General features: G+C 41.0%; 2 protein-coding genes across 7 annotated transcripts in view; one reads left to right on the top strand and one right to left on the bottom strand.

Annotated features, from left to right (window-relative positions):
- cog5 (component of oligomeric golgi complex 5) overlaps positions 1–26,280 on the bottom strand; it is a 188,102-nt gene that overhangs the window by 121,262 nt on the left and 40,560 nt on the right. The gene's annotated exons all lie outside the window — the stretch shown is intronic.
- Positions 1,466–23,230, top strand: LOC125883004 (G-protein coupled receptor 22-like). 5 transcript variants are annotated; one of them, XM_049567098.1, is made up of 5 exons: positions 1,466–2,520; positions 9,803–10,685; positions 20,122–20,248; positions 20,569–20,715; positions 20,996–23,230. In XM_049567098.1, exons 3-5 carry the CDS (start codon positions 20,126–20,128, stop codon positions 22,046–22,048), a joined length of 1,323 nt encoding a protein of 440 aa, XP_049423055.1. In that variant the 5' UTR covers positions 1,466–2,520; positions 9,803–10,685; positions 20,122–20,125; the 3' UTR covers positions 22,049–23,230. The 5 variants fall into 5 exon arrangements, with proteins under 5 accessions (XP_049423055.1, XP_049423052.1, XP_049423054.1 ...); XM_049567095.1 differs by having other exon boundaries at positions 20,104–20,248; XM_049567097.1 differs by lacking the exon at positions 1,466–2,520 and adding an exon at positions 8,753–9,122 and having other exon boundaries at positions 20,104–20,248.

The following is a 26,280-nucleotide window of genomic DNA, read 5'->3' as shown; positions in this document are numbered from 1 at the left end:
GCACTTATATTTTTGTTCAGTGTATTTACTGTAAAACTTGAATTAAAAGCTTTGTTCCAATTTAACGACCAGTCCCTGGACTAGCCGAGTGTGACTACACATTTTGACAAATGAAGGCCTGTCTCAATTTGACACCTGATGTTGTTGCCAAGCAGTTTGTTGTTTTTATATAGAAGTCCCTCTGATGTATAAAACTAAGTTGTTGGCTTCCTCAAATTGTGTGTTCATTCCTCAATTAGCCTGTACATTATTCATATTCCTTTAGTCCTTAAGGGTCTTCGGATAAAAAGGATTAAAAAGGGTTTTTCATAAAATTAATCCAAGTTGTGAGTATTGTTTTAACAGGATAAAGTGGTGTTGTGTCGGTGTGCCAGGTGATGTAATCCTCGAGTGCTGTAACACTCTCTCTCTCTCTCTCTCTCTCTCTCTCTCTCTCTCTCTCTCTGATGTGCTGTCTCTCCAAGCAAGACCAAATGAATGATTCATAACTTACTTGTTATTCGAAGTCTCAAAGTAATATTCATACTGGTTAAATAAAAAAAAGTGGTATTTACCATCTTAACTAAGCAACAGTTTTGTGTGGAAGGATATAAAGGCCTGTCCCTTATAGATGCCTGTCCCAGATATAGGTCCATTGAGTTCAGTGATTTAAGCAAATATTAGCCTGGGCGACTAATTGAAGTTTTACTGTAACACATCTTTTCTTATGGTTTGGGAAACTATGTTAAAATGTTCCCTCTGCATCCAAATTTTGGTGACTGTTTTGCCCCAGTCCAACCGTGTCTCATTCATGCGTTTCTGACGATGACCACACAACTGTTATCTGACATCTCACCACTTGCCAGTGAGAATTTGCAGTACTGTAAATGGCATGGGTAGGTTCAGTGGGTTCTCTTGGTTGCTTATACGAAGGACTGTTTACATTTAGACTGTTACTTTTCAAAAGTGTGCCTTTTTCTAAAGTTCAGCCATCTCTGCTGCTGGACCATCATCAAGGTATCAGCATTTACAAGTTGGCATTTGTACCCTTCAGCAGAGTCCATGACTGCTCTTTGACAAATACAAAGCACACACACAAACACATCCTGCACTTGTTTTCACTCATATGTACATCTGTTTGAAATAGCACCACTGGGGACTAGCCAGCTGCCTTTAGGCTAGCCAGCGGACCATCTCGATATCAGGTTGCAATATTAATGCATTGATTAAACATTAATGAATGTTTTCTGTTGCACTCTATTGTGCTTACAGCAATTATAAGTGTGAAATCATCACACATCGTTGTTATCTTTGGTAAGAAAAAAAAAGTCTGTAACTGTTTTATTGTTTGTTTTTTTTACTTACAGACAGAAAAGAGCTGTCTCCATCTCTTTCTGTCTCTGACTCACTTGCATATCATGCTCATGTTTTGTAGAAAAATGCCTGCAATTGTCTGTTTTTTCCCTCCTAGCCCTGCTGTCTGCGATCTATCTCGCTCCCACTCAAGACTTGTATCTTGGAGAAAACATGCCTCCTGCTGAGTTGCGCATGTCAAGTAGAACAGCTGGACTGGACACTATCATCTCTGCTGCGTGTTCCTGGTTTGAATTCTGATCCATCAGTCTGCGTTTGCTTTGGCTGGCAGTGCTGTTGTTGCCATGCCAATGCCTAGTAGAGCTAATTAGTCCACTCACTAGCTACCTTCCAGATATGCTCACCAGGCAATAAAGGATACACAGCGACTGCTCCGATGGTAGCCAGACTGGGGCAATTAAGCATGTACCATCCAGCAGGTGCTATGCAAACACAAACAGTGGAGGAGTGGCCAAAGTCCTGAGAGGACGGATGCTGCCATTAGTATTGTCATGGTCACAGTTTCCTACCTGGGCTATTAATGAGGGAGAGAAAGACAAAATGAAGGAAGCAAGGAATCAGACCAAACAGATATTTGTTGTCCCTCCTGTTGGTGAATTTTCCCTGCCTACTACAGGCAGCACAAAAGACACAGAAAGATAACAAAGGACAGGAGGAGACAGAAGTGGAGAAATGAGAGAGAGGAAATATGAGTTGCATTGTTGTGTTGCATTGGCTTTTGTGAGTCCAATTAGTCAAACACAGAGGTATAAAGGGGGAAAAAGAGAAAGAGAAGACAGTTTAAAAGAGCAGGAGGGGGAGGGGTGGGGGGCTGGATAGCGGGCAGGGTAGCTACTGGAGGCAGATACAGGGAGAGGGAGGAAGCAAGACAGAGAGACAGACTGACAGAAAAAGAAGCACAGCAGAGAGAAGAGAGGCGGAGGCAGCACAGCAGTGTCAGTATTTCTCTTGCTCCCTCCAGGCTCTGTGACTGCATGCTTTCTACCAGTCAAATTTCCATGTTGAAGGGACTAACTAACAAGCATCCTTGAATGATTGCTTACTACACTCAGGGTTATCACCTATGGGCTCAACGTTACCTTTGGGGATTGAGAATACAAAGCCTTACAGGAAAGGAAAGTGCTCTGACAGAGCCAAGAATCACCGAGGAATGGTCTTTGCAAAGAGGTAAACCAACACACGGCACTATCACATACTAGCACTGTTACTGGTGTTCAGATAGCAAGGCAATGTGACTGTGTTGTATGGAGGCACTGTGAAATCAACACACACAGCCTGCTGATGCTGTTGAGTCTGTGAGTCACGATTTTCAAGCAGTGACTATTCTGAGTGGAGAATAATTACACAAAATGAATGGCTATCAAACAGTAAGGAATATGGGTCTTCACAAGCTGAGTTCACTACCTCCCAGAGACCTGCTCTCCTGTTGGAGAAAAGCTTATACAACACAAGACAGAATCAGAATTTGTCCTTAAAGTGAGGTCACCCACAGGGCAGATATTTCATGTAATGGAACATACACTTTTGTTCATTATTTGTCAGATTAACTGATGAATAATTTAGTTTAAAAAAGTTTAGAAAATATTGAAAAACACCAATTGCATGTTTCTTGACCTCAAGGTGACATTTTTTTAAATTGCAATAGTCCAAAAACCAAAGATACTCAATTTATAATGATATAAAACAAGGCAGTGTGACAAATCATAATATTTAAGAAGCTGAAATCAATTAATGCTTAGGATTTTTGCTAAATGACTGTCAAATAATTGGTGGGGTTAATTTATGTTGATTGACTAATGGATAAATCAACAGGGGAGGCTGTGGCTCACAGGTAGAGCGGTTCGTCCAACAATCAGAAGATTGGAGGCTTGATCCCCAGCTCCTCCAGTCCACATGTCGAGGTATCCTTGAGCAAGCTACTGAACTCCAAATTGCCCCTGATGGCTGTTCTATCTTTGTGTGAGGGTATGTGAATGGTTACTAAGTAGTAGGTGGCACCCTGTATGGCAGCCTTGGCCACCAGTTTGTGAATGTGTGTATGAATGAGTGAATGTGACTCAGTAGTGTAAAAGCGCTTTGAGTGGTCAAGAAGACTAAAAAAACACTATACAAGTGCAGTCCATTTAATTCTTTCCCTTGCTGATCTGACATCTTGCGCAAACCTGGATGTCCCTTTACAGACATACTTAATGTAAATGAAGCCTGAGGCCACTCTGGAACCTGGGCGTTTCGACAGAAATTGGTAGGTATGGGTGGGTGATTGGCTGGTTGGGTTTAGGTCAGTGGTAATTTTGACAGCCATTTTAGATTTAGTCTTAGACTTGAGAGAAAAATACTTATTAGTTTTAGTCACATTTTAGTCATTTTTAACCCATAGTTTTAGTTAACGAAAATTCTAAACATTTTAGTCAACTTTTAGCCTATATGTACAGTATTTTTATTTTTAAAGTAATCCAGTGAAGCTTATTCATGTATTAGAAATTAGAATCAAGATGAAAGGTTGTATAAAAAAATCATTTAGACAATTCTATCTACAGCTACAAATAATTTCCACACACTTACAAACTCTCAATTCTGCCACAGTTTTCGATAGGTTGAAGGGGTGATTTACTAGCACACACTTTACAAGCTCAACATCTCTCTATTTATGCTCTCAAAAACTTTGACCACAAATAACAAACCTGAGACAACTAGGATTTATACCCAGGTTCATTGTAAACTCTGACTTATCCATCTCACTTATAAGAAACAGAAAAATAACTTAATTACAGCCTGAATTCTTTCTTAATCTGCAACATCTTAATCTGGAGGTTTAAACTCATGTCCTCTCATGGGGCCTGTGATTAAAACTCAAGCTGTTCAGCAGCTAACAAGCAGAGCTACTAACAGCCACTACTGCAACACAAATCCAAATTTACTGCTGAATTACATCTCATAATGTGAGTGTTTTTGTTGGCTAGTGAAACATCCTGCTGCAGACTAATTAGTGGAGTTTGCCAGCCTGTCGCCTGTCTCAGTTTTTATTATCAAGATCTATTTTTAGCGCATCATTGTCTCGTTTTCATCATGGAAAAAAGGTCATTGAAAAAAAATGTTGTCATAGTTTTCATCAATTATCACTGATTAAGGCACAAGTTTTGCATAGTTAAGGTAAGGGCAAGCCCACTCTTTAAATATGTCCCACACTTGAGCTACAGGTATTTTTTTCCCGTTGTTTATTTGAATGCTGAAAAGCTTTGTGAAATAACGGAGTGTATAAAACCACTGAAGTAGTTGGATTCAAATACTTTACCACACTGTGGATGCAGTAACACTGTAAGGTACAAATGTAGTTATATGTGATATTATGCATCATCATGGAGGAAGAACAATTTTATTGGTACGACCAACTTGATTAATTTACATCTTAGATGGCAAACCTGCAATAAAAAGTAAAAATTTTGGTATAGTTCATGCTACTACTGGTTACAACAATTTAGACAGTATTCTGCATTCTGTCTCATTTCAGTAGATTTTTTAAACTGCAGCGAAGTATTTGAGTTAGATAAATTGTTTTTATATAGATTTTTTTCCACAACTGGAAACAATGTGAGATATAATCCATAACAAGAACAAGAAATGCATATCTTAAAATAACCCATGCTATGACATCGAAGTTAATAGTGAATTATCGCAGTTATACCATGAGCCATGTGTTGGGTATTGTTTTTCATACATGGGGGCTTTGGGACTCTTTAAATGGAAACTTTGTGCTAGCAGTATCTTTGTCAACCTTTAAATAAATGGTAGTAAAAAACAAACAAACAAACAAAAAAAAACAGAATAAGTGCCTCGCAGTTGTATGCCTCTGTTAACCAGTCAAGTTGTACTTACAGTTTACATCCATGTCTGTGAAAATTTGGATGCTTCACACATTGAGTGTCCGACCAAATTTTTCCCCATCTGTTCCTGAATTATGACACTGAATAATGTGTTTTTGCAGACTATCATAATGTCACAGTGAAGTTAACCTTTAACCTTTTAGATATATAAATGTCATCACTTCATCACTTTATCCTATTAGATCAGTGGTTTGATCCCCAGCTCCTCCAGTCTGCATGTCGAAATATCCTTGAGCAAGATACTGAACCCCAAATTGCTCCTGATGGCTGTTTCATCCGTGTGTGTGTGTTTAAAAAACAAAACAGAAAAAAAACTGAATGTCAGGTGGCACCCTGTAGGGTAGCCTCGGCCACCAGTGTATGAATGTGTGTGTGAATGGGTGAATGTGACTCGTAGTGTAAAAAGTGCTTTGAGTGGTCGGATGACTAGAAAGGCGCTATACAAATGCAAGTCCATTTACTATTTGCCATTAGACATTTGTGTGAAATTTTGTCATAACTATCATAAGAATTCTTGAGTTATGACCAAAACATGTTTTGTGAGGTCACAGTGACCTTGACCTTTGACCACTAAATTTTTAGCAGTTCATTCTTGCCAAATTGTTTTTTTGTTTCTTTTTAAATCATCAAGGCTTTCTTGAGATATTTCATACACATGAATGAGACAGACGCAAGTGACATTTGTGCCAAATTCGAAGCAATTCCCTCAAGGTATTCTTGAGACACAATGCAATTGAACATACTTCAGCTACCCCAACAGCAAAATATTGTCAATTTTTTTACTCAGAACATTAGAGCTTTACTTTGAGAGATTTTGCAGTTCCTGTTTACAGTTCTGTTAACAGTGACACATTGTGATGCACTGTGGGCTTAATTTTTGATCAATCGGAAATCTGTGTAATGCATTTGTGTAGGACAGTCTGAGGATGCTGTGTGAGTAAGCTGGGAAGAAGGAGAAGGAGAAGGAGAATACTAGCAAATATAAGAGGGACCGGCAGCAGAGCTGCCTGGCCCCTAATTACAATTCAGTATTGTTCATTGCACAATGGGTTAAAAAACTTACAAATTACTGAGTACACAGCTTAGCAAAATACACCATATTTGTGGTGTTAATAGCAATAGCAGACACTGAAACAAGGACACAGTACATACCCTATCTAGAGTCATTTTCAACACAGACATTACAATACGCACTGTAAACAGAAACTGTAATTCATTCTTAGATTATAAAGCATTCCTTCCTTTGAGTACCACTACCAAACAATATATTTGATACTTTGTTTTGAGAAATATAAACTACATTTTCTGCAAAACATTCTTTTAATTTATGTCTTAAATGTTCAAAATAGTCTTAACCCAAGCAACCTTATAAGAAAAAACTGCCTATGCCATTGGCCAAATTTTGATCTGGAATAATCTGATCTTTGACGGAGTAAATATGACTAAATACGACCATATATTGAATGTCAGCATCAGTACTTGATAGATCCATAGTCACTTATACTCAAAGCCAAATGCCAAATCTAAAATCTCACGACAATCCAGCTCAGGGCTCCAGAATGTTAGCATTTTGATCACATGATCAACTGCGAACATTTTCATTGGTTGCACCAGTGCGATGCAGATAACAGTAAATGGACCTGCACATGTATAGCTCCTCTATAGTCTTCCAACCTCTCAAAGCACTTTAACACTGCACCACATTCATCCATTGGCACACACATTCACACACTGGTAGCTGAGGCTACCATACAAGGTGCCACCTGCTACTCAGCTCTAATAATGACAGGCACTCACTCACCAATGGCACAGCCATTGGGAGCAATTTTGGGTTCAGTATCTTGCCCAAGGATACTAAGACATGCCGACTGGAGGAGCTGGGGATCAAACTGCCAGTCTTCCATAATGCAGAGCCAAAGTTCAAAAGTGTTAGTTCTGCCCACAAACTTTTAGCCCTAGGCCTGCACCGTTAGCAACCACAGGTACTGAACAATGTTGCCAGATCTCGCGAGACAAATAAGCAACTAGGCCTGTGAAAACAAGCCCAAAACAAGCGACTTTTTCTACGGAGCCCCCCTAGGTTCCGGTGAGAGAAAATTAAATAAACTGTGTGCACGGTATTACAATCCGTAGGGACAGATTTTAAACTGTGGGTGCAGATTGTCAATTTACATCCATGTGGACAGACAAGTAAACTATGTGCAGTTTTGCAAAACTGAACCCACGGTACACAGTTTATTTATTTTTCTCCCCCCTGAACTTCAGGACAATGACTACAAGAGGGAGTTAAACCACCTTTTAACATTATTTAACATTATATACATAGTAAACCTCTGAAAATTTGCACACACAAATAAATATCATCCTGAATTCACAAGTTCTTTATTTATTATTGCTTTTTATGCTCTCAACTTCCTTTTTTCTTTTAGTTACAGGACTGACGTTTTCCTAACCAGAAAAAAAACACATTACCCTGCTCTGCCTCTGATTGGCTAGTACTTGTTGCCATCAGGGTCAGAGCCAATTAGAAGCAGGATGCAGGTGGGGAAAAAACTCTGCTGTCTTCTGTGTGTATGGGGAAAGGGGAGGGACAGAGGGAACAGGCAAGACAAACTATCCTACGTTTAAATAACATATCGAAAATATCTGCTTGATAACTTATTATGGAGCTGGGAACAAGCCCAAATAAGCAACTACACTTTAGAAACAAGCCCAAAAAAACCAAAAAAACAAAAAAACGCGACCTGCGACTACCAATATTTGTAAGCGACTTTACAGAAAAACAAGCCCAAAGTCGCTTATAATAAGCAGACTTGGCAACACTGATACTGAAGTTCGAAAAGGCCTACCAAAGTTGCAGATCGGCAAAATGCTACTTCAGTCCCAAGCAGATGGACTGTGTCTGTCTTTGGCACTTGCACTACTGTAAAACAAACAGATCCTTATGCATTTGTTGTTGTTTTATTTCTTGCTGCACTGAACTCGCACAAAACCATGACTCCTGAACCAAGGTATGAATTAAACCATGACTCCTGAACTAAAGGTATGCACCACACAGTGACTCATGAACCATAGTTATGAACCAAACCTTGTCTCCTGAACCATGGTATGTACCAAACAGTGACTCCTAAACCATGGTATGAACCTAACTGTAATTCCTTGACTAGGGTATGAACCAAACCGTTCACAATACAAAAGAATTGACGTGCTCGACTCACCGTCACAGGGTGCCGACCCAAAAATCACAAACTGAATAAATCCAAATGTCAACACTCACAAATATCATATATATCAGTCTTTTAATAACACACAGCAGTGTCGCAAACGGACGCGTTTCAGCACTTGGCTTTCCTCAGCGTTAATAAACAAAGTCGGTGTAGCCCACATCTAACAGCCAGGACCTTGCTGGTCAGCCAAGTGCTGAAACTCGTCCGTTTGCGATACTGCTGTGCGTTATTAAAAGACTGATATATATGATATTTGTGAGTGCTGACATTTGGATTTTTTCAGTTTCTGCTGTGCCTGGATTGTGTGATGTGGTTGTGCTGCTGTGGTCATCCCTGATGCCACCTACTGCTGCTGTTACTATTAGTCATACCTCTAATGTTATTACACACATATGGTTATTATTGTCACATACATATACCATCATATATTAACATATACTTAGAACATATTGTACCACAATAGCCGTAATTATTATCATAATATTATTATTTACATTAATGTTATAAGCTACTGTCATTACTCTCTGTCTCTGTCTCTCTTTATGTATCATTTTGTCATATGGAATACTACAAATTTATTATGTAAATCTGTTCTGTACGACATCTATTGCACGCCTGTCCGTCCTGGAAGAGGGATCCCTCCTCAGTTGCTCTTCCTGAGGTATCTACCATTTTTTTTTCCCCAATAAAGGATTTTTGGGGGAGTTTTTCCTTATCTGCTGTGAATGTCCAAAGGACAGAGGGACGTCATATGCTGTAAAGCCCTCTGAGGCAAATTGTGATTTGTGATATTGGGCTTTATAAATAAAACTGAATTGAAAATGAATTAAAAATGTGTTACTGTGGTGCCAAAAGACACAATGAAAAAATTTAGATGCACCTACCTAAATGAAAAAATGATTTGCACCACTGCAAACAATGTAAAAGGATAGTCTGGAGCCCTGCAGTTGAGTCCTGACTGAAACAGTGTGAGGCCCGATGTTGTGACAGTTAGTCAGCATATCATTTCATACACTCGGACAATCTGCAGAAAACAAGTTCACAGTTTTCAGTGCTCATTTGCTGAACAACACATGACAAGAATCATCAAAGATAAAAGGCAAGGCATCAAACCTGATTAAACGCACATTTGGCACACACACAACCACAAGTGCAAACACAGAGACAGGCATCCAATTAGCACAGAGAGTGAGCTGTCTGTCAGGGGATGATAAATGAGCTGAAATTAGGAAGGAGACGTGATGCAACATTCAAAACAAGGACAAAAGATCTGATTTCAATGTGACAAGTGTCCTTTTTTCATAAAATTTTACTCAAATCCTGAACCCTTTCCCTTTGCAGGATCAGAGATGGCATGTGACTAAGGAGGAACAAAAGGAAAGGTGACGACGATGATAGGATATGACATCATTCTCGATTCCTCTCTGGCAGTCCGTGAAGGATAAAAAGGGGAGTGCAAAGGCTGTGAATGTCCAAGAGTCAAGGGATGAGTCTCTTTGAGTGGTCTCTAAGGACTGTATATGTCCTACGTCCAGGTTTCTGACCTGTGGTGCAAGTTGGCCTCCCCTTGGATCACCTGAATGTGAAGGATTTAACTGGGTCGAGTCCAGAGGAACAACCAAACAAGTTTGTTTCCTATTACTATTGGGAACCTTCCCTCGATTTGGTCATCTCTACATTCTTCCTTCAATTGTCTCTGGAATATGAAAATACAAACCTGGTGTCAAAGTGCTACGGACCATATCGGGATGAGTGTGATAGACATACAATACCTGAAAAGTGGAGAGAAGTGGAGACAGGAGTATTGTTCTGGCACTGGCATCATTTTCAAGTGGGGATGAGACTGTAGGCAACGGTCCAAGCACAACAGACAATGATGAGACAGAGCTATGCATGAAAGAAAGCATTGATCTTAGTGCAATGCACTGATGTTGCAAACCACATGTCCCCCAACGAGGGGCGGGTGTGTATTGCTTTCTGTGTTTCACAAACAGACTTTTCTCTTTGCTTGAGTGGAGCCAGTATCCCCAAAGCTAAAACTCACAGAAGACTTGACAAGTCCGTCAAATTCTCTTACACAGAGAATGCTGTAAATCAAGGGGATGAAGTGAAGATTGATCTTGTGAAGTCAGAATATGGTGGGATGGTTTGATATGCTCCACCAAGTTCCTTGTGGCCACTACTATTGCTGCTGAGCTGGAGAGGACACTGCTGGGAGGGAGTGGTAAGTGTATGCCTAGTATCACACCTACACTCACTTTTCTTTGGTCCAAACCTTCAGGGAAACTAAGGACCACTAACTACATATTCTAGTATACCTCCTTTTGGTTTGTTTAGGGTCAGCAAGCAAGCGAAGACTCTCAAACAGTGCATTTGCTGGACAGGCTCTTCTAACTTGTCATCCTGTGAGTTATGGAAAAATAAAGATGAGCTCCCATCCCTTTAATTTTGGCTAAAGGTGTCAATACCAATATCAATAATGGACTTCTAATTCTACAGTGAAGAGTGTAGTGTTTTGTGTACGTGTGTGTGGGTATACATTCCTGTAAATTATCCTTGTGCAGTTTCAACATCACTTAATGGTCCACTGTGCAGGATTTAGGGGGATATATTGGCAGAAATGGTACTTAATATAATAAGTCTGTTTTCTTTATTATATAATCACTTAAAAATAAGAATTATTGTGTTTTCTTTACCATAGAATGAGCCATTTATATCTAAATAGACAGCAGATCCACATTTATGGAGATCGCCATGTTCACTGACACGTTTCCACAGTAGCCCAGAAAACCAAACACTGGCTTCAGATACGGCCATTTCGCAGCAGCCACCATAGATAGAAGTCCATCTCCAACAAGCAGCATCTGCAGCAGCGTTGGTAAAACACTGATTTGTAATGTGAAACTACTTTATTGAATGTTTTTACCAGTTTTAATCATGAGTCCATTTGTCTTGGAGAGGAAGAGACCTCTGTGGGTAATTCAGCTCCCCGGTGAAATCCCTGAAGTCTGGATCTTAAGTTATCAGAGATGATGTGCACAGATTAGCATGTGGTGGCCGAGCCGTCTCTCTCTGACATGCTAAACCTTGTTGGAGGAACACTGATCTCGAGTGCTGGGCAGTGTTGTCAAGTCCGCTTATTATAAGCGACTTTGGGCTTGTTTTTCTGTAAAGTCGCTTACAAATATTGGTCGTCACGGGTCGCGTTTTTTTGGGCTTGCTTCAAAGGTGTAGTTGCTTATTGGGGCTGTGAGCACATTCTTTCCTGTTCTCTCTCTCCTTTGCTAACATTCATGTTCTTGCATAGGTGGACTGATACATTTGTACTGTCGCTCCCCCACATGCCTTTCCTGTCACACGCCAGGCCTTCTGGTGCATCCCTGGTTTCTCCTTCTTCATCCATTTCTTTTCTTTTCTTTCGAATGTACTGTAGCAATGGAGCTTCTCCCAGTTATTAACAGACTGTTATGCTAATTGGCTAGCTGGCAAGTCAACATGCTGTTTAGCAGTGTAATTCTACATGTACAATTATTAAAGTTACAAATAGTTAATGTGTCACCCCTTGTGTCATGGTGTTTTCCCTGTTAATAAGATTTAGTCTGGGTTATTATTTGTGTTGTTCTACAGTTATAAGTATTAGTAAAAAGGGTATGCAGTTGATAGAGCTCCCCTCCCCATTTAATATTGTGTTCCATACCATAGTGCTCTTTACTGTTTACTGACATACTACAGCAGCTGACTCAGCTATTCAGCAGTATAATATATGAACAATTCAAAGCATATGGAAAATTAATACCAGTATACCACCCAGCACTAATGATTTGTAACATGAAACTGCTTTATTCAGTGTTGTTACTATTTTCAAATCACCTGGTCTGCTTTTGATGTGTATCATCTTCCTGTTACGGTCCGGGAGGCAGACACCGTCTCCACATTTAAGACTAGACTTAAGACTTACCTCTTTGATAAAGCTTATAGTTAGGGCTGGCTCAGGCTTGCCCTGTACAAGCCCCTAGTTAGGCTGACTTAGGCCTAGTCTGCCAGAGGACCCCCCTATAATACACTGGGCACCTTATCTCCTTCTCTCTCTCTCTCGTATTCTATTAGTGCATCTTGCTAACTCGGCCATTCTGGATGTCACTAACTCGGCTTCTTCTCCGGAGCCTTTGTGCTCCGGAGAAGAAGCTGCTGCGGTCCTGCCAGATGCCTCCTGCTGCTGCTGCTGCCATCATTAGTCATACTTCTACTGTTATTATACACATATGACTATTGTCACACATGTATACTGCCAGATATTAATACATACTTTCAACATATTGTACCACAGTAGCCAGAACTATAACTATAATATTATTCCTTTCAATAATGGTGTTGTAAGCTACTGTCATTACCTGCATCTCTCATTGTGTCATACGGATTACTGTTAATTTATTATGCTGATCTGTTCTGTACATCTATTGCACGTCTGTCCGTCCTGGAAGAGGGATCCCTCCTCAGTTGCTCTTCCTGAGGTTTCTACCGTTTTTTTCCCCATTAAAGGGGTTTTTTTGGGGAGTTTTTCCTTATCCGCTGCGAGGGTCATAAGGACAGAGGGATGTCGTATGCTGTAAAGCCCTGTGAGGCAAATTGTGATTTGTGATATTGGGCTTTATAAATAAAATTGATTGATTGATTGATTGATTGATTGATTGATAGCACACATTGTGTCATTAGAGAAAAAGGGTGAGCGCTCATTAGCATGTGATGAGGCAAACCACCCGTCTCCGACATGCTAAACACTCAGCACCCTGTTTCCCAGAGCCTTCGTAGAGCTATGTGCATCGTAAGTTGTATCATTAGGTCTCCCTTATGCTTACGGGCTGGTTCCAAGAGTCTCCTTAGTGAAGATATATCCTCTGAAAGGTATATTTTAAGAAGGGCGGTCTGAACCACTTGTAAGCTGTCCCTCAGTGATGCGCTCACCCTGTCACAGTTTTAGCTTTATTAGGCCAAAATTATGCTTTTTAAATGGACAGTTGCAGTATAATTCACATCTAGACTCCTTGCGCAAATTATGTCATTAGTTCAAAATTAGCTTCAAGAAAAATAATAACAAATATTATGAATATATAGGTTTATTTATTTATTTATTAATCTATTCATTAATTTATGTATTTAATGGAGCTAAATAACTGAGGACGTGTGAATATCTGACAGATACCTGACAAATTGATCAAAAGGAAGTCTGATGCGGCCAGTTGGAAACTAATCAAGCGGGTGGCACCAGCTATGTACGCGATCAAGCGCATCGCCTCTGCTTGCTAATTACGGCACACACACAGAGGAATGAAACGTGGATACTGAAATGGTGCTAAAACGCTCGTCTGGAAGGAAATTTAGTTTTAAAGTGCTGCATTTAAAAATACCCGTGTATGTGTGGACTAGGCTTCAAATAGATGAGCAGATGTTCTGTAAAAGGCATAGCCTCATTTATGATATAATATCTGATGGATTATTATGGCAATACTTTTTATATTACAATGTCATTTATTTACCTTTATATGAGATCAACCGATGTGTGCAGCAACAATTAATACACTTTCAGCACCATGGTGAAGGACAGCTCTAACTTACGATGTACCTTAGTAGCTCTCCTTACGAGCACCCGCTAAGGGGCAGTTTAGGAAACACCCGTAGGAAAAGAAGTTCCTTAGCTAAGGTATATCTTAGAGACCTTTGTAGAGTGCTAAGGTACACTGAAACTGGGAAACGGGGCCCAGTATGTTTACATGCACAGTTAAGTGGAGCTACTGACTAGGCCACTTAATTGGATTACTGTCCTTGTCTCAGTATACAAGCGCAGGAAGGGAATCCATTTATTGACTCAGGTATGTCCAACTCTGCTACAATAGGTGGCGATATGCGTCATTTCAGCTTGTTAGTATTGGATCTTGTTCTGGTTGACCTATTACATCACAGACCAAACAATCGACAGACAAGTTAACTATGGGTAGCTCACAGCAAACTGGTACCATGGTGGGCAACTTAATAGCTCTGTACATTTCGCTGTATCAATCAATCAATCAATCAATTTTATTTATACAGCCCAATATCACAAATCACAATTTGCCTCACAGGGCTTTACAGCATACGACATCCCTCTGTCCTTAAGACCCTCACAGCGGATAAGGAAAAACTCCCCCCAAAAAACCCTTTAACGGGGAAAAAAAACGGTAGAAACCTCAGGAAGAGCAACTGAGGAGGGATCCCTCTTCCAGGACGGACAGACGTGCAATAGATGTCGTACAGAACAGATCAGCATAATAAATTAACAGTAATCCATATGACACAGAGGGAGAGAGAGAGAGAGAGAGAGAGAGAGAGAGATGCAGGTAATGACAGTAGCTTACAACAACATTAATGAAAGTAATAATATTATAGTTATAGTTCTGGTTACTGCGGTACAATATGTTGAAAGTATGTATTAATACCTGGCAGTATACATGTGTGACAATAATCATAAGTGTATAATAACAGAAGAAGTATGACTAATGACTAATGACTAATGACGGCAGCAGCAGCAGGAGGCATCTGGCGGGACCACGGCAGCAGCACAACCACACACGTCACGCTGTCCAGGCACCGCTGTGATATGAGTTAATCTGAACTGTACGCTCTTTCAGCTGACACAACATGAACTGTGTCCCCTAGTCCATCCAAAAATGCTCGGCTCTGGATGTAGATTTCACTATGTTGTTACTGCCTTCTTTTTCTCTTACAGATTCAGTGCTATTCAACTTAAGGGTCAAAGCCCAGGGCAGAAACTGTGGAGCATGCACAGAGCGCCTAGGCCAGTTTGGGTCAGATTAACTGTATACATGCAGCAGTAAGTTGACTCCCAATCACATTATCTGGGTGTTTGTCCGACTTTGAAAAGTTCGATTTAGTACAATTTCAGTCTCACTTACATGTTTACTAGGGGTCAGAATCACCAGAGGATCCACAATACGATATTATCATAATACTTAAGTCACAATACAATCTTAAACATATTGGGATGTGTTGCGATTTATTACCTTTTTTCAACTGTAAATTATGACCTCAAAGGAAAACTTGCCACAGCAATGCTTATAGTGGTGTCCATAAAGTCCATAGTTTTCCAAGCCACTGTCGGCACAATGAATATAAGTCCCACTGTCGGCAGGGTGGAAATAAGTCAAAGGGCTCTAGTTTCCCAGTGCAGAGCTAGTTTTGAGCAGCACAACCCGAGGCGCGCTCAGTTTGGTAGTTTGGCAGACAGAGGTGCGCTGAGATGGGTGTGGCGGCGCAGCAGCGGGAGGTGTCGACAGATCCAGCTTGGCGCAGTGACAGTTTCGTGCCAAAAGGCTTCGCCGAAGGTGCGCTAAAAGCTTGCCATCTGAAACCAGGTCTACTGTCAGCGCAGGGGGAGTGCAGCCAGTGTAAGTGGAAGTTTGGCTGACCGGCGGACAGTGCGCACACGTCACCAAAACCTCACAGGCAGGTTTCCAGAATATCAGGCACATTAACGATGCAATAAATACCCACAAAACCACAATTCAATGCAACTATCTGCAATCAGCACATAAATGTGTCTCTAAATCACTGTCCCGTCACATCTGATGTCAGATCAAAGGGGATTGGCACCGTTTGGCACCTTCAGCACGCGTAATGGAAACCCAACCTGATTTAATTAGCAGCTGCAAACTAATGAGTTCACATCCCTCTCAGCCAACCACAAACAGCCACAGCATCAGATAGGGAGTATATATTCAGCATCTGTCATCTAAAAGTCAAAAGAAAAGAAACAGAGTGAGACTGCGAGAGAAAGAAAGAGAGTGCGCGCGCACGAGAGAAACGCATCATTGATTTACAATTGTGGCGTCCTCCCAGGCTACCTTTGCATCATCAGCCCGTGGAGGTGTGCTCGCAGTTCCGTATATTCGGACACTGCGAGCAGACCTCCTGGACCAAAACATCAGGTTCCTTCTGGGAGAAGTCTGGCCGTCTGATGCTGCTGCTCTCTTCTGCAATGGCGAATTGCCGCCTTTGTGCGGCACATTTAAGGGCGAGGAGAGGGGCTCATTTGATTGGTGTGATGTGTGTAAAACCCACTACACGCCTTCTCTCCTACCTCTTTCCGACTTGCGCAGGTAGGAGGGACGGAGGTGGGAAAGAGGAGTAGCTGCGCCAGCGCGCACAGTGTGCCAAACTTGCAAAATCCGCCTGGCCACACCCAGTTGGCGAAGCGCAGGTGCGCTGCGCCCCCGCCTCTCCCGGTCTGCGAAACTAGAGCCCAAAGTGTGGAGAAGAGGGACCGGGAAAAGCGGCGGACCTCCGGGGAAGCCTGCTCCGTTCTCCCCGCAGTTAGGGACTGTTCACCATGATACTGCTGCTGGGCAGGGTGGAAATAAGTCCTGCAGAGTTACAGAGGACCTGGAGAATGTTTTAGGATAGTAATAACATTATATAAGATAATCATATTACAAAGATAATATAAGATAATAACATTAAAGACAAAATGAAATTGCAATACTTTTTCAAAACTTGATGATTTTACCTTTCTGTACATTTTGTATACAAATTCATTTCAATTCAATTTCAATTTCAATTTACAATGTTCAAAATTTTCTTTTCTTTCCCATAGTTTCCCAAAATCCTGTGGGAAACACTGTCCAGTATGAAGCTCGGGCTGACCTGCCTGCAGCCCGTGAGTGTGCACTATATATAGGGCACTCAGACAGTGTAAAACAACGTCAAAATATGTCCACTAAAAGTGCATTTTTTTCAAACAGATTGTTAGTATAATTATCCGACAATATAACGGAAAGGAGAAATGAATGTCTGTGTTTACCTTTTAGCTGGATTCAATTCAATCAATCAATCAATTTTATTTATAACGCCCAATATCACAAATTACAATGTTCCTCTGGACATGTTCCTCTGCCTGTTGCAATTTTAGTATATGTGCTACCTAAGTAACACTGCTCCCTTTCTCTCCTTGTCCACTCTTCAATTTCAATGAGCTCTGTATCCGTGTATGTCTGTGTACCCCGTGTTCAAATAAATACAGGCGGTCATCAAATTCAAATGGCTCATCCAGATCCAGTTGGTCAAAAAAAAAAACAAAACAGAGTAATTCCTCATGTTTGGTAAGGTCACTCCAGCAGTTACTTCCTGCAACAACTCAAATCTCACGAAACGTGAGATTTTAGAGCCAGACTTTCACTCTCTGAGTGAGTGTTTTGACTTGCCACAACAAACATGTCCGAATTTTTACCAACTGGATCTGGATGAACCATTTGAATTTGATAACCGCCTGTATTTATTTGAACACGGAGTACACAGACGTACATGGATGCAGAGCTCATTGAAATTGAATAGTGGATGAAGAGAGAGAGGGAGCAGTGTTACTTCGGTAGCACATATACTAAAATTGCAACAGGCAGAGGAACATGTCCGAATCCAACTAAAGGTTAGTCTGAGTGGTTGGAAGTTCGCTGCAAAGATCAGCCTCTCATTGGGCGGAACGAGCCACCCGCTGAAGTCCCGCACTACCACCTCCGGCTGCAGTTTTCAACACGTCCTTTACTAACTTTTGCGGTGTTTGATCTTGCGGGGATGTAGCCATTTTTCTGCCATGGTTCGTGTCCTGTAGGCGATATTTTTGTGGGCGCATTACACCAAAACCTGTTTCCCCCGGGCGATATTTTTGCAAGCGTACCGTTGCTGTGGCACCGCCAAGAACGACTGTGATTGGTTGAAAACAGCTGGGGCGTTTTTTTCTCCAATCTTAAAGTGAGAGTCGGCCCAGCCAGACCTTTCTTTTCTTGAGAAAGGTCTGGTGAGCGAGACTAGCTAAAGGTAAACACAGACGTTCACGTTATGTTGTCAGATAATTACACTAACAATCCGAGCCTATCTGTGTGAAAAAAATGCACTTTTAGTGGAAGTATTTTGACGTTGTTTGACGCTGTCCTATTATTTAATATAGCGCACGCTCACGGGCTGCAGGCAGGTCAGCCCTAGCTTCGTACTGGAGAAATGTCAAATGTTGAACATCCTATCATTCATTTAGACAAAGTAGATCGGAAAATAGGGCCCAGGTTAAAAAAAAAACATTAGTTCCCCTTTAAGTTGGACTAGCATGTTTACATGTATTTGAAAAAGACGGTTTTAGTCCGACTAACACAATAAATCGATTTTCTCTAATGCTGCATAAACATACTGAGTGTCAGAAAAAGACTGATTTGTAATGTGAAACTGCTTTATTCAGTGTTTTACCTGGTTTAAATCGGCTAGTCTGTTTGTTTTGGAGAGGAAGAGACCCCTGCCAATAATTCAGCTGATGATAATAACCTCCTAAACAATGAACAGTGAAGGAATTCTAACCAGCAGAAGTTTCAGATGGTTGCAATCTGCAGTCCTAACCATTAGATACCACTAAATCCTCCTTAATCTTACACACTGGACCATTAAAATGGGTGAGTAGACTGATTGGGACTGATTCTGTATGGCAGTGCTGAGCACTAGGGTTGGGTCGGTTCTCGGTAATACCAATTCGGTCCGGTACTCCGTCTTGGACCAGGTTTTATTTTTTGAGATCGACCGGGCCGCATACTCGGGCAGAACGTACGCGGAGCGGACGCTGCGGAGATCCACCCGGTAAAAGTGGACATCCGCAAGCCCTGTGCGCGCAAAGCACGACCGCATGGACTTTGCTCCGCGCACCAGTGTCACACAAAAGACTCTTTGGCATGTATTTTTCACATCGCAGGGATTTTTCACGGACATTTTTACACGTAGTCCGCTCCGCTTATAGTAAGCCCAAGTCTGTGAGCACCTGTGTCTGCCTCTTCACCAAGCGCACAGCAAGCAGGAGAGAGAGGGGGGTGGGGCAGGGACTGAGCTAGGAGGTGCGAGTGCGCATGCGCCTCTACTGTAGCCTGGAGTTTGTTTAATAATGACGGGGAGTCGATAATGGCGGACAATTTAGTCTTGACGAAATCAAGGAATGCGCCACTATGGCAACACTTTGGCTTTGAGCCAGACGAAGGAGGCAACCCTTGTTTGCACTGATTGAGTAAGCTGCAAAATTTATTTGTAAGGAATAAAAGAAACAACTTATTACTGTCACTCTGTTGTCCTAAGGTCGTTTTTTATTTTAAATGAGTCAACTGCGCCCCAAGTGGCGAAAATACGGTATTACTGACTTGCTTTTTTTTTTTTTTTTTTTTATTACAAAAACCGGGCCGTTTTTTTTTCCTCATACCGACCCAACCCTACTGAGCACATTGTGCCAGATGGTTTATACCCATGTAATGTCTTGATGAAGTGTAGCTCAACAAGTACAGTGGTTAGAGTAGATTCTAGTCAATGCGCAAAAAAACATAGATACTAAATTATTCTGGAGCAGAAGAGTCAAAAGAGGTGAATGACATATTATCAGTAGCCCATTGCCTCTTGTAACCCTGATCTCATCCTCACTGCCTGTTTACAGAACAGTCTTTCCAAAAAAGAGGCAGTACCAGTTGCAATTTAACAAATCTCTAGTTGAAAAATACAAAGATCTGGTAGAATTTGGTAGAATTTGATATGCCTTTAATGTTTATGGAATGGACCTTTTTGTGCAAACTGCTCTCCAGGCCTCTTCCTCCCATTAGGATAATGCACACATCCCCAATGCGGATCTCTGCAGCCACCATGAGCAACATGACAGTGCTTGACACTGCTGACCCCTATGACCTTGACATGACCTCTGACAAGGCCATCTACCCCATCAGCTTCCAGGTAATGCTGCAGCCTCATATCTCAGATGGCATTTATAATCAAATGGATGTGACATGATGGCATGATATTTTCTTGCTAGCAAGTCAATCCATTGAGATCTTTTTAGGTATATGATATTTTCAGGAAACTGGTAACTGTCCGACTCATTAATGGGTTGGGAATTTGGATTTTGGATACTAAAACACATCATGTAAGTGAGAAGATTCCCTGGTTATATAAAGTATAAATTAAATCTTCCACATGTTTATAATTATGTGTTATTATGACTAAAATAACACTGAAAGTCACATTATATGCCACCTTGTTCTTTCTGTTGGTAGGTTTCTCTGACAGGTTTTCTGCTTTTGGAGATAGTTTTGGGCTTGAGCTCCAACCTCACTGTGCTTGTCCTGTACTGTATGAAACAGAACCTCATCAGCTCCGTCTCCAACATCATCACTATGAACCTGCATGTGGTGGATGTGTTGGTGAGTGCTGATTTATTAACATCAGTTACTTTTGTGCCAAGAGGGATTTACTGTAACATCTAGTACCTTGATACTGACACTTCTGGTGCTCAAAAAAAAAAAAAAAAACAATCTCTCAGCACTGCTGCTGATTCAGAAAATAAATGATCATGCTTGTACACACTGGGACTTGACGTTCCATCCATGTTCTAGTTTTATCTGGTGTTAAACAAACAATCTTAGATTAAATGAAACAAACAATGTTTTTCAGATGTGACTTGATTCCCTATCTTGTTTTCAGGTGTGTGTATGCTGCATCCCGCTGACAGCAGTGGTGGTGTTACTTCCTCTGGAGGCCGAAACAGCCATGATCTGCTGTTTCCATGAAGCCTGTGTCTCCTTTGCAAGTGTAGCTACTGCTGCTAATGTCTTGGCCATCACTGTAGACCGCTATGACATCTCAGTGCGACCGGCAAATCGTGTGCTTACGATGGGCCGAGCTGTGGTTCTGATCGGATCCATCTGGGCTCTATCTTTTTTGAGTTTCCTGGTTCCCTTTATGGAAGTAGGCTTTTTCATAAACTACAGTTCAGACCTTGTGAACCAGACTGCAGTGGTCACAGTGACTCATACAAATGAATACTACACAGAGCTGGGTTTGTATTATCACCTGCTGGCACAGATCCCTATATTCTTTTTTACAGCTGTGGTCATGCTAGTGACTTACTACAAGATACTTCAGGCGCTTAACATCCGCATTGGAACACGCTTTCAGCACAACCTACCTAAAAAGAAGCAAAAGAGCAAAAACGCTATCTCTTTGAGCACTGCAACACAAGCAGAGTCGACTGACGCTTCACAGAGCAGCACAGGAGTCAGGGCAGGTGGGAGTGCACCTTTGGGCATGCGGACATCAGTGTCAGTCATTATTGCTTTAAGACGAGCAGTAAAGCGTCATCGAGAGAGACGGGAGAGGCAGAAACGAGTCTTCAGGATGTCCCTTCTCATCATCTCCACATTCTTACTTTGCTGGTCTCCAATAACTGTGCTGAACACCATCATCCTCAGCACTGGACCCAGTGATTTAACTGTTCGCCTTCGCTTAGGCTTCTTGGTGATGGCCTATGGAACCACTATCTTTCACCCACTTCTTTACGCCTTTACTCGACAGAAGTTCCAAAAGGTTTTAAAAAGCAAGATGAAGAAGAGGGTGGTGTCTGTAGTAGAAGCAGAACCTACACCAAACAATGTAGTCATCCATAACTCATGGATTGACCCCAAGAGACACAAGAAGGTTACCTTTGAGGACACGGAAGCCAGACAAAAATGTCTGTGCTCACATGACGCAGAGTAATGGGATCAACTCAAATGTAAATACGTCCAAAATGTAGAGTAAATGGCAACAGGTTACATTCCACTCATAAAAATCCAGCAACACACTATAGCAGAAACATTTTTTAAACCAGTATTTTCTATATGCAGTGTATATACAGTATATAGATTAAATGCAGTATGTTGCTAACTGTCATATATTATATATATCATTAACAGGGTTGCAGCGATATACCGGTTTCAAGGTATACCATGATCTAAAAGTTGACAGTTGTCATACATGTACATTTGCTTATCTACGAGAAAAACGTATCTGGGCAGAGAATATCCCCTTTATTTTAGTTATTTTCTATGGGGAGACTTTTTAAACATACTTTCCTTAACAAAATGGTTTCAAGTTTCAATTACAGAAATAAAACAATTACACAATAAAACAAACACAGAACCAACAATAACCCCTTTGTTTTCATTCCTTTTTGGGTCATTCTGACTGATAATGATATAAATTCTGTAATACTGTGATACCATGAAACCACGCTATTTTCTCAGATGGTTATCGTAACATGAATATCTCATACCGTTGCAACCCGAATCATTAACAATGGAGTACAACAATCCTGGGCAGCTTACTAAATTAATACTAAAATAATGACCTCAAAAAAAGATCAGAGAAATATAAAGAAAAAGACGAGCAGTTTCCTTAAAATAAACCTCACATGTAAAAAGGGAAACTACCTGCAAATGAATGTGTACCAAAAAAAGGGACTGTATTATCAGTTGATTTTCTTCCTTAGTACGAAAAATCTTAGTCTCAAAATAGGTGTCATAGGCAAACAAAGAGGGTCATTTCTTGCTATTTCTTATTAAGTGTTGTGGAGTGCTATCAAGGACAATTTGTTCATAACCTTTTATCGAAGCAGGAGTGTGTGTTTTTCTCTTGTTGGCATACAGTAAGACAAAAAGGTGAATGTACAGTTATAGAATATCTTGATATTGTTTGTCACCATTTTTAATTTAAAAAAAAGGGAAAAATGTGGTTTCTCCCTCACTTTCCTTAGAGATGTCCCCTCTTTCTGATTTATCATTTAATAAGTGTTCAAATCTATTGTTCAACCTACGGTCACTCTGTGTTTAGAGAATCTGTTGGGTTTTTTTGCAAGAAAATAATATCTATTATTGAAGTATCAAAAGGAAAGATGAGCATTCCGTTTCTCCTACCAATACAATTCACACCTTAAAGTGATAGTTCAGGTTTTTGGACATGAAGTTGTGTGAAACGCTGACCATCTGTAGCTCTGATGTGACGGTGTCACTACTCTCAACGAACCTCCTGCTCTGAGAAATCGCCCGTAGCTTACCTGAGAAAAAGTAGTTCTGAAGATGTATGGGGGCCACGTAACCAAAAGGTTTTAAGTTACAAAAAAGTATGCATGTGTTTTGATAGACTATTTCAATAATTTTAAAACATCCCCACATTACGTCAGACCTTGCTATCAATTGGGACTATTTTCTGGCCAGTATCACTCCGCCGTGCAGGCCCGCAAGACAGCACGCCAACAGAAATCAATTAGACAGTTAATCACCACGCCGTGCAGGTGCACAGGATAGCAACGGCTAACGAAAACTTCATCGGCTGTTTCCAACAGAGAACCGGTAGGCTATTATTAGTGAGGAAAAAGATGTACTAGCTCTATATATACCTACTACTACAGAGCAAACACCGGCTCAGGCTCACAACACACCCTCGTCAGCTGCTGTAGGTAAACAGAGACACTCCTGCACGGCGGAGTGATACTGGCCAGAAAATAGTCCCAATTGATAGCAAGGTCTGACATAATGTGGGGATGTTTTAAAATTATTGAAATAGTCTATCAAAACACATGCATACTTTTTTGTAGCTTAAAACCTTTTGGTTACGTGGCCCCCATACATCTTCAGAACTACTTTTTCTCAGGTAAGCTACGGGCGATTTCTCAGAGCAGGAGGCTCGTTGAGAGTAGTGACACTGTCACATCAGAGCTACAGATGGTCAGCGTTTCACACAACTTCATGTCCAAAAACCTGAACTATCACTTTAAAGGTAGGGTTGGGCAACATGTCGATATTGTATCAATATCGTGACCTGGATATTGTTTTCAGCCGGGTATACACTGTGTGACTTTGGGCCGTCCCAGACGAAAGTTGACCAATGTGAAAGAAACTTGGCGATATCTTTGGTCGTAGCTCTAAAACGGTGGTCCTACGTCGCACAGTGAGAGGTTCAAGGATGGCCGTTGTCACAGTCTTACAATCAAAGACAACCTAGGATAAAATTCTGACAGTGTCAGAAATTAGGGAAGACCATCTCACAGTGTGATTGCTATTACCAACTACATCTACTAACCTACCAATAGAGATGCAGTATGAAATGACGCATTGATCAACACGACAATGCTAAATGCTAGTAAATGCTAATAACTACACTTCAAGCTCTTGTTGCAAAAAGGCATGCGCTAGACTCTCAGCACAGTGGGGTCGAAGCTTTCTCAGAGGGCTCTTGTGACTAAGTCATTTTAAAATTCACAATTGTAAATCAGGAGATACAGCCATACACTATACATCGCATGTCACTTGTTGAGCCGAGCAAGCCTGTATGTCTCATAAAAACATACAGTAAAGCCACTTTGTTGGACAAGCTTGTTCTGAAGAACAAATAAAGAAAACAGGCTGCCAGTCGAGTTAAAATGTTTCAGCACCAAGGACAGTGCAGTGCTGAAGTAACAGCCAAATTTGTTGTATTGTTGCAATGCCAAATTGTGCCACAAGGTGGTGCCTTCTTTTTGTTTTGTTACGACATAACTTGAGTTGAGAGTTGAACATAGTGTCGCCACACTACTCCAACCATCATCCACGAGAAGACTCTCAACAGTAATAAGTTAGGTGCAGGTTATATTGACAGTGTTCTGCTGCTCATGTTTGGTAAGAGAACATGGTGCTGTGGAGACCTGGCACGTATGGTCGATGTTAAGTACTGCAGAATAAAGTAACAGTGGCGAAACCTCCATTTTAGACTTGCACCAATTTATCGGCAGTGCTCAGAATCGGGACATTTTTCACGTGATTGGCCATGACCTGCAACCGGCCAGTCAGTCTAAAATATGCCTATTTAAAACGCCGGTCAAATTTACGGTGCGCCGCATGATTGACATCGTGCAACATCAGACGCACACACATCAAAAGAGAGAAAGAGAAAGTTGTTGACTGTCCGTGTTAATCTGAACTGCAGAGCTCTCACTGCTGCACTGTGCCACTTGAAACTGACGAGGCGCGTGTCCACATGCTGAAGATGCGTGTGTCCTCGCGCTTACTGGTGGGCACATCCTGAAGATCTGTGTGAATTTTCATACTGATGATTCACTGATGTGAATATTTATACTTTTTGTCTTTTCAAGGAATTACCCACAAATGCTATACACCAAGAATTATATATTATTTATCAATGTTTTTATTTATGTATGCCTTTTTTACTTATTTATTTTAATACTGTACCTGAAATTATAGTTGAGCAAAAAGGAAAATGTTTCTTAACAGGTTATGAAACATGTCACTATTTTTGTTTGTTTGTTTGAGATGATTATTGAAAAGCTGGTTGTATCTTGTTTAAAATGTTCTAATAAAGCAAAGGTAGAAAATATTGCAATATCTTGTGTGCTGTAGAGTGGTTTGAAAAAAAATATAATCAGAATTGGCCAAAATCAGAATCGGCCATCCAAACTCTCTGCAAATTGGAAATGGGTATCGGCCCAAAAAATTGTAATCGGTGCAAGTCTACTCCATTTCATCGTCTGCTGACTATCTGAGCTAATTGGCTATCCCAGAGCTTCTGCTAACTAGCCCGTGCTGCTAGCTCTCTCCACCTTCACCTCCCACGTTATACTGACAGGCAGACAGACACAGCTAACTGACAGCTGTGGTACTGAATAGTCAAGTGAACTGTCTCAGTCAGTGCCAAGTCTTTCTTATACACAGTAACATAAACATAACAGACACAGCGGTCTACAGTACTATATCAGGCATATTCCAAAACAAAGTCTGTCTACAATAGTGCAGGCAGCGACACAGACTGGTGCTGAGATGCATTAAACATGGAGTCAAACAACACATTATTCTGACTGACTTCTTCATAACCAACATGTAAGTTTTGGAAGACAAATTATTTTTTTCACTCATCAGTTGTCCGTGCTCTGTCTGCTGCTTTGACTTAGTCCATGTGTG

This window comes from Epinephelus fuscoguttatus, linkage group LG22 (genome assembly GCF_011397635.1).
Source record: "Epinephelus fuscoguttatus linkage group LG22, E.fuscoguttatus.final_Chr_v1".
Lineage (NCBI taxonomy): Eukaryota > Metazoa > Chordata > Actinopteri > Perciformes > Serranidae > Epinephelus > Epinephelus fuscoguttatus.
This window is presented reverse-complemented; position numbering and strand designations above follow the sequence as displayed.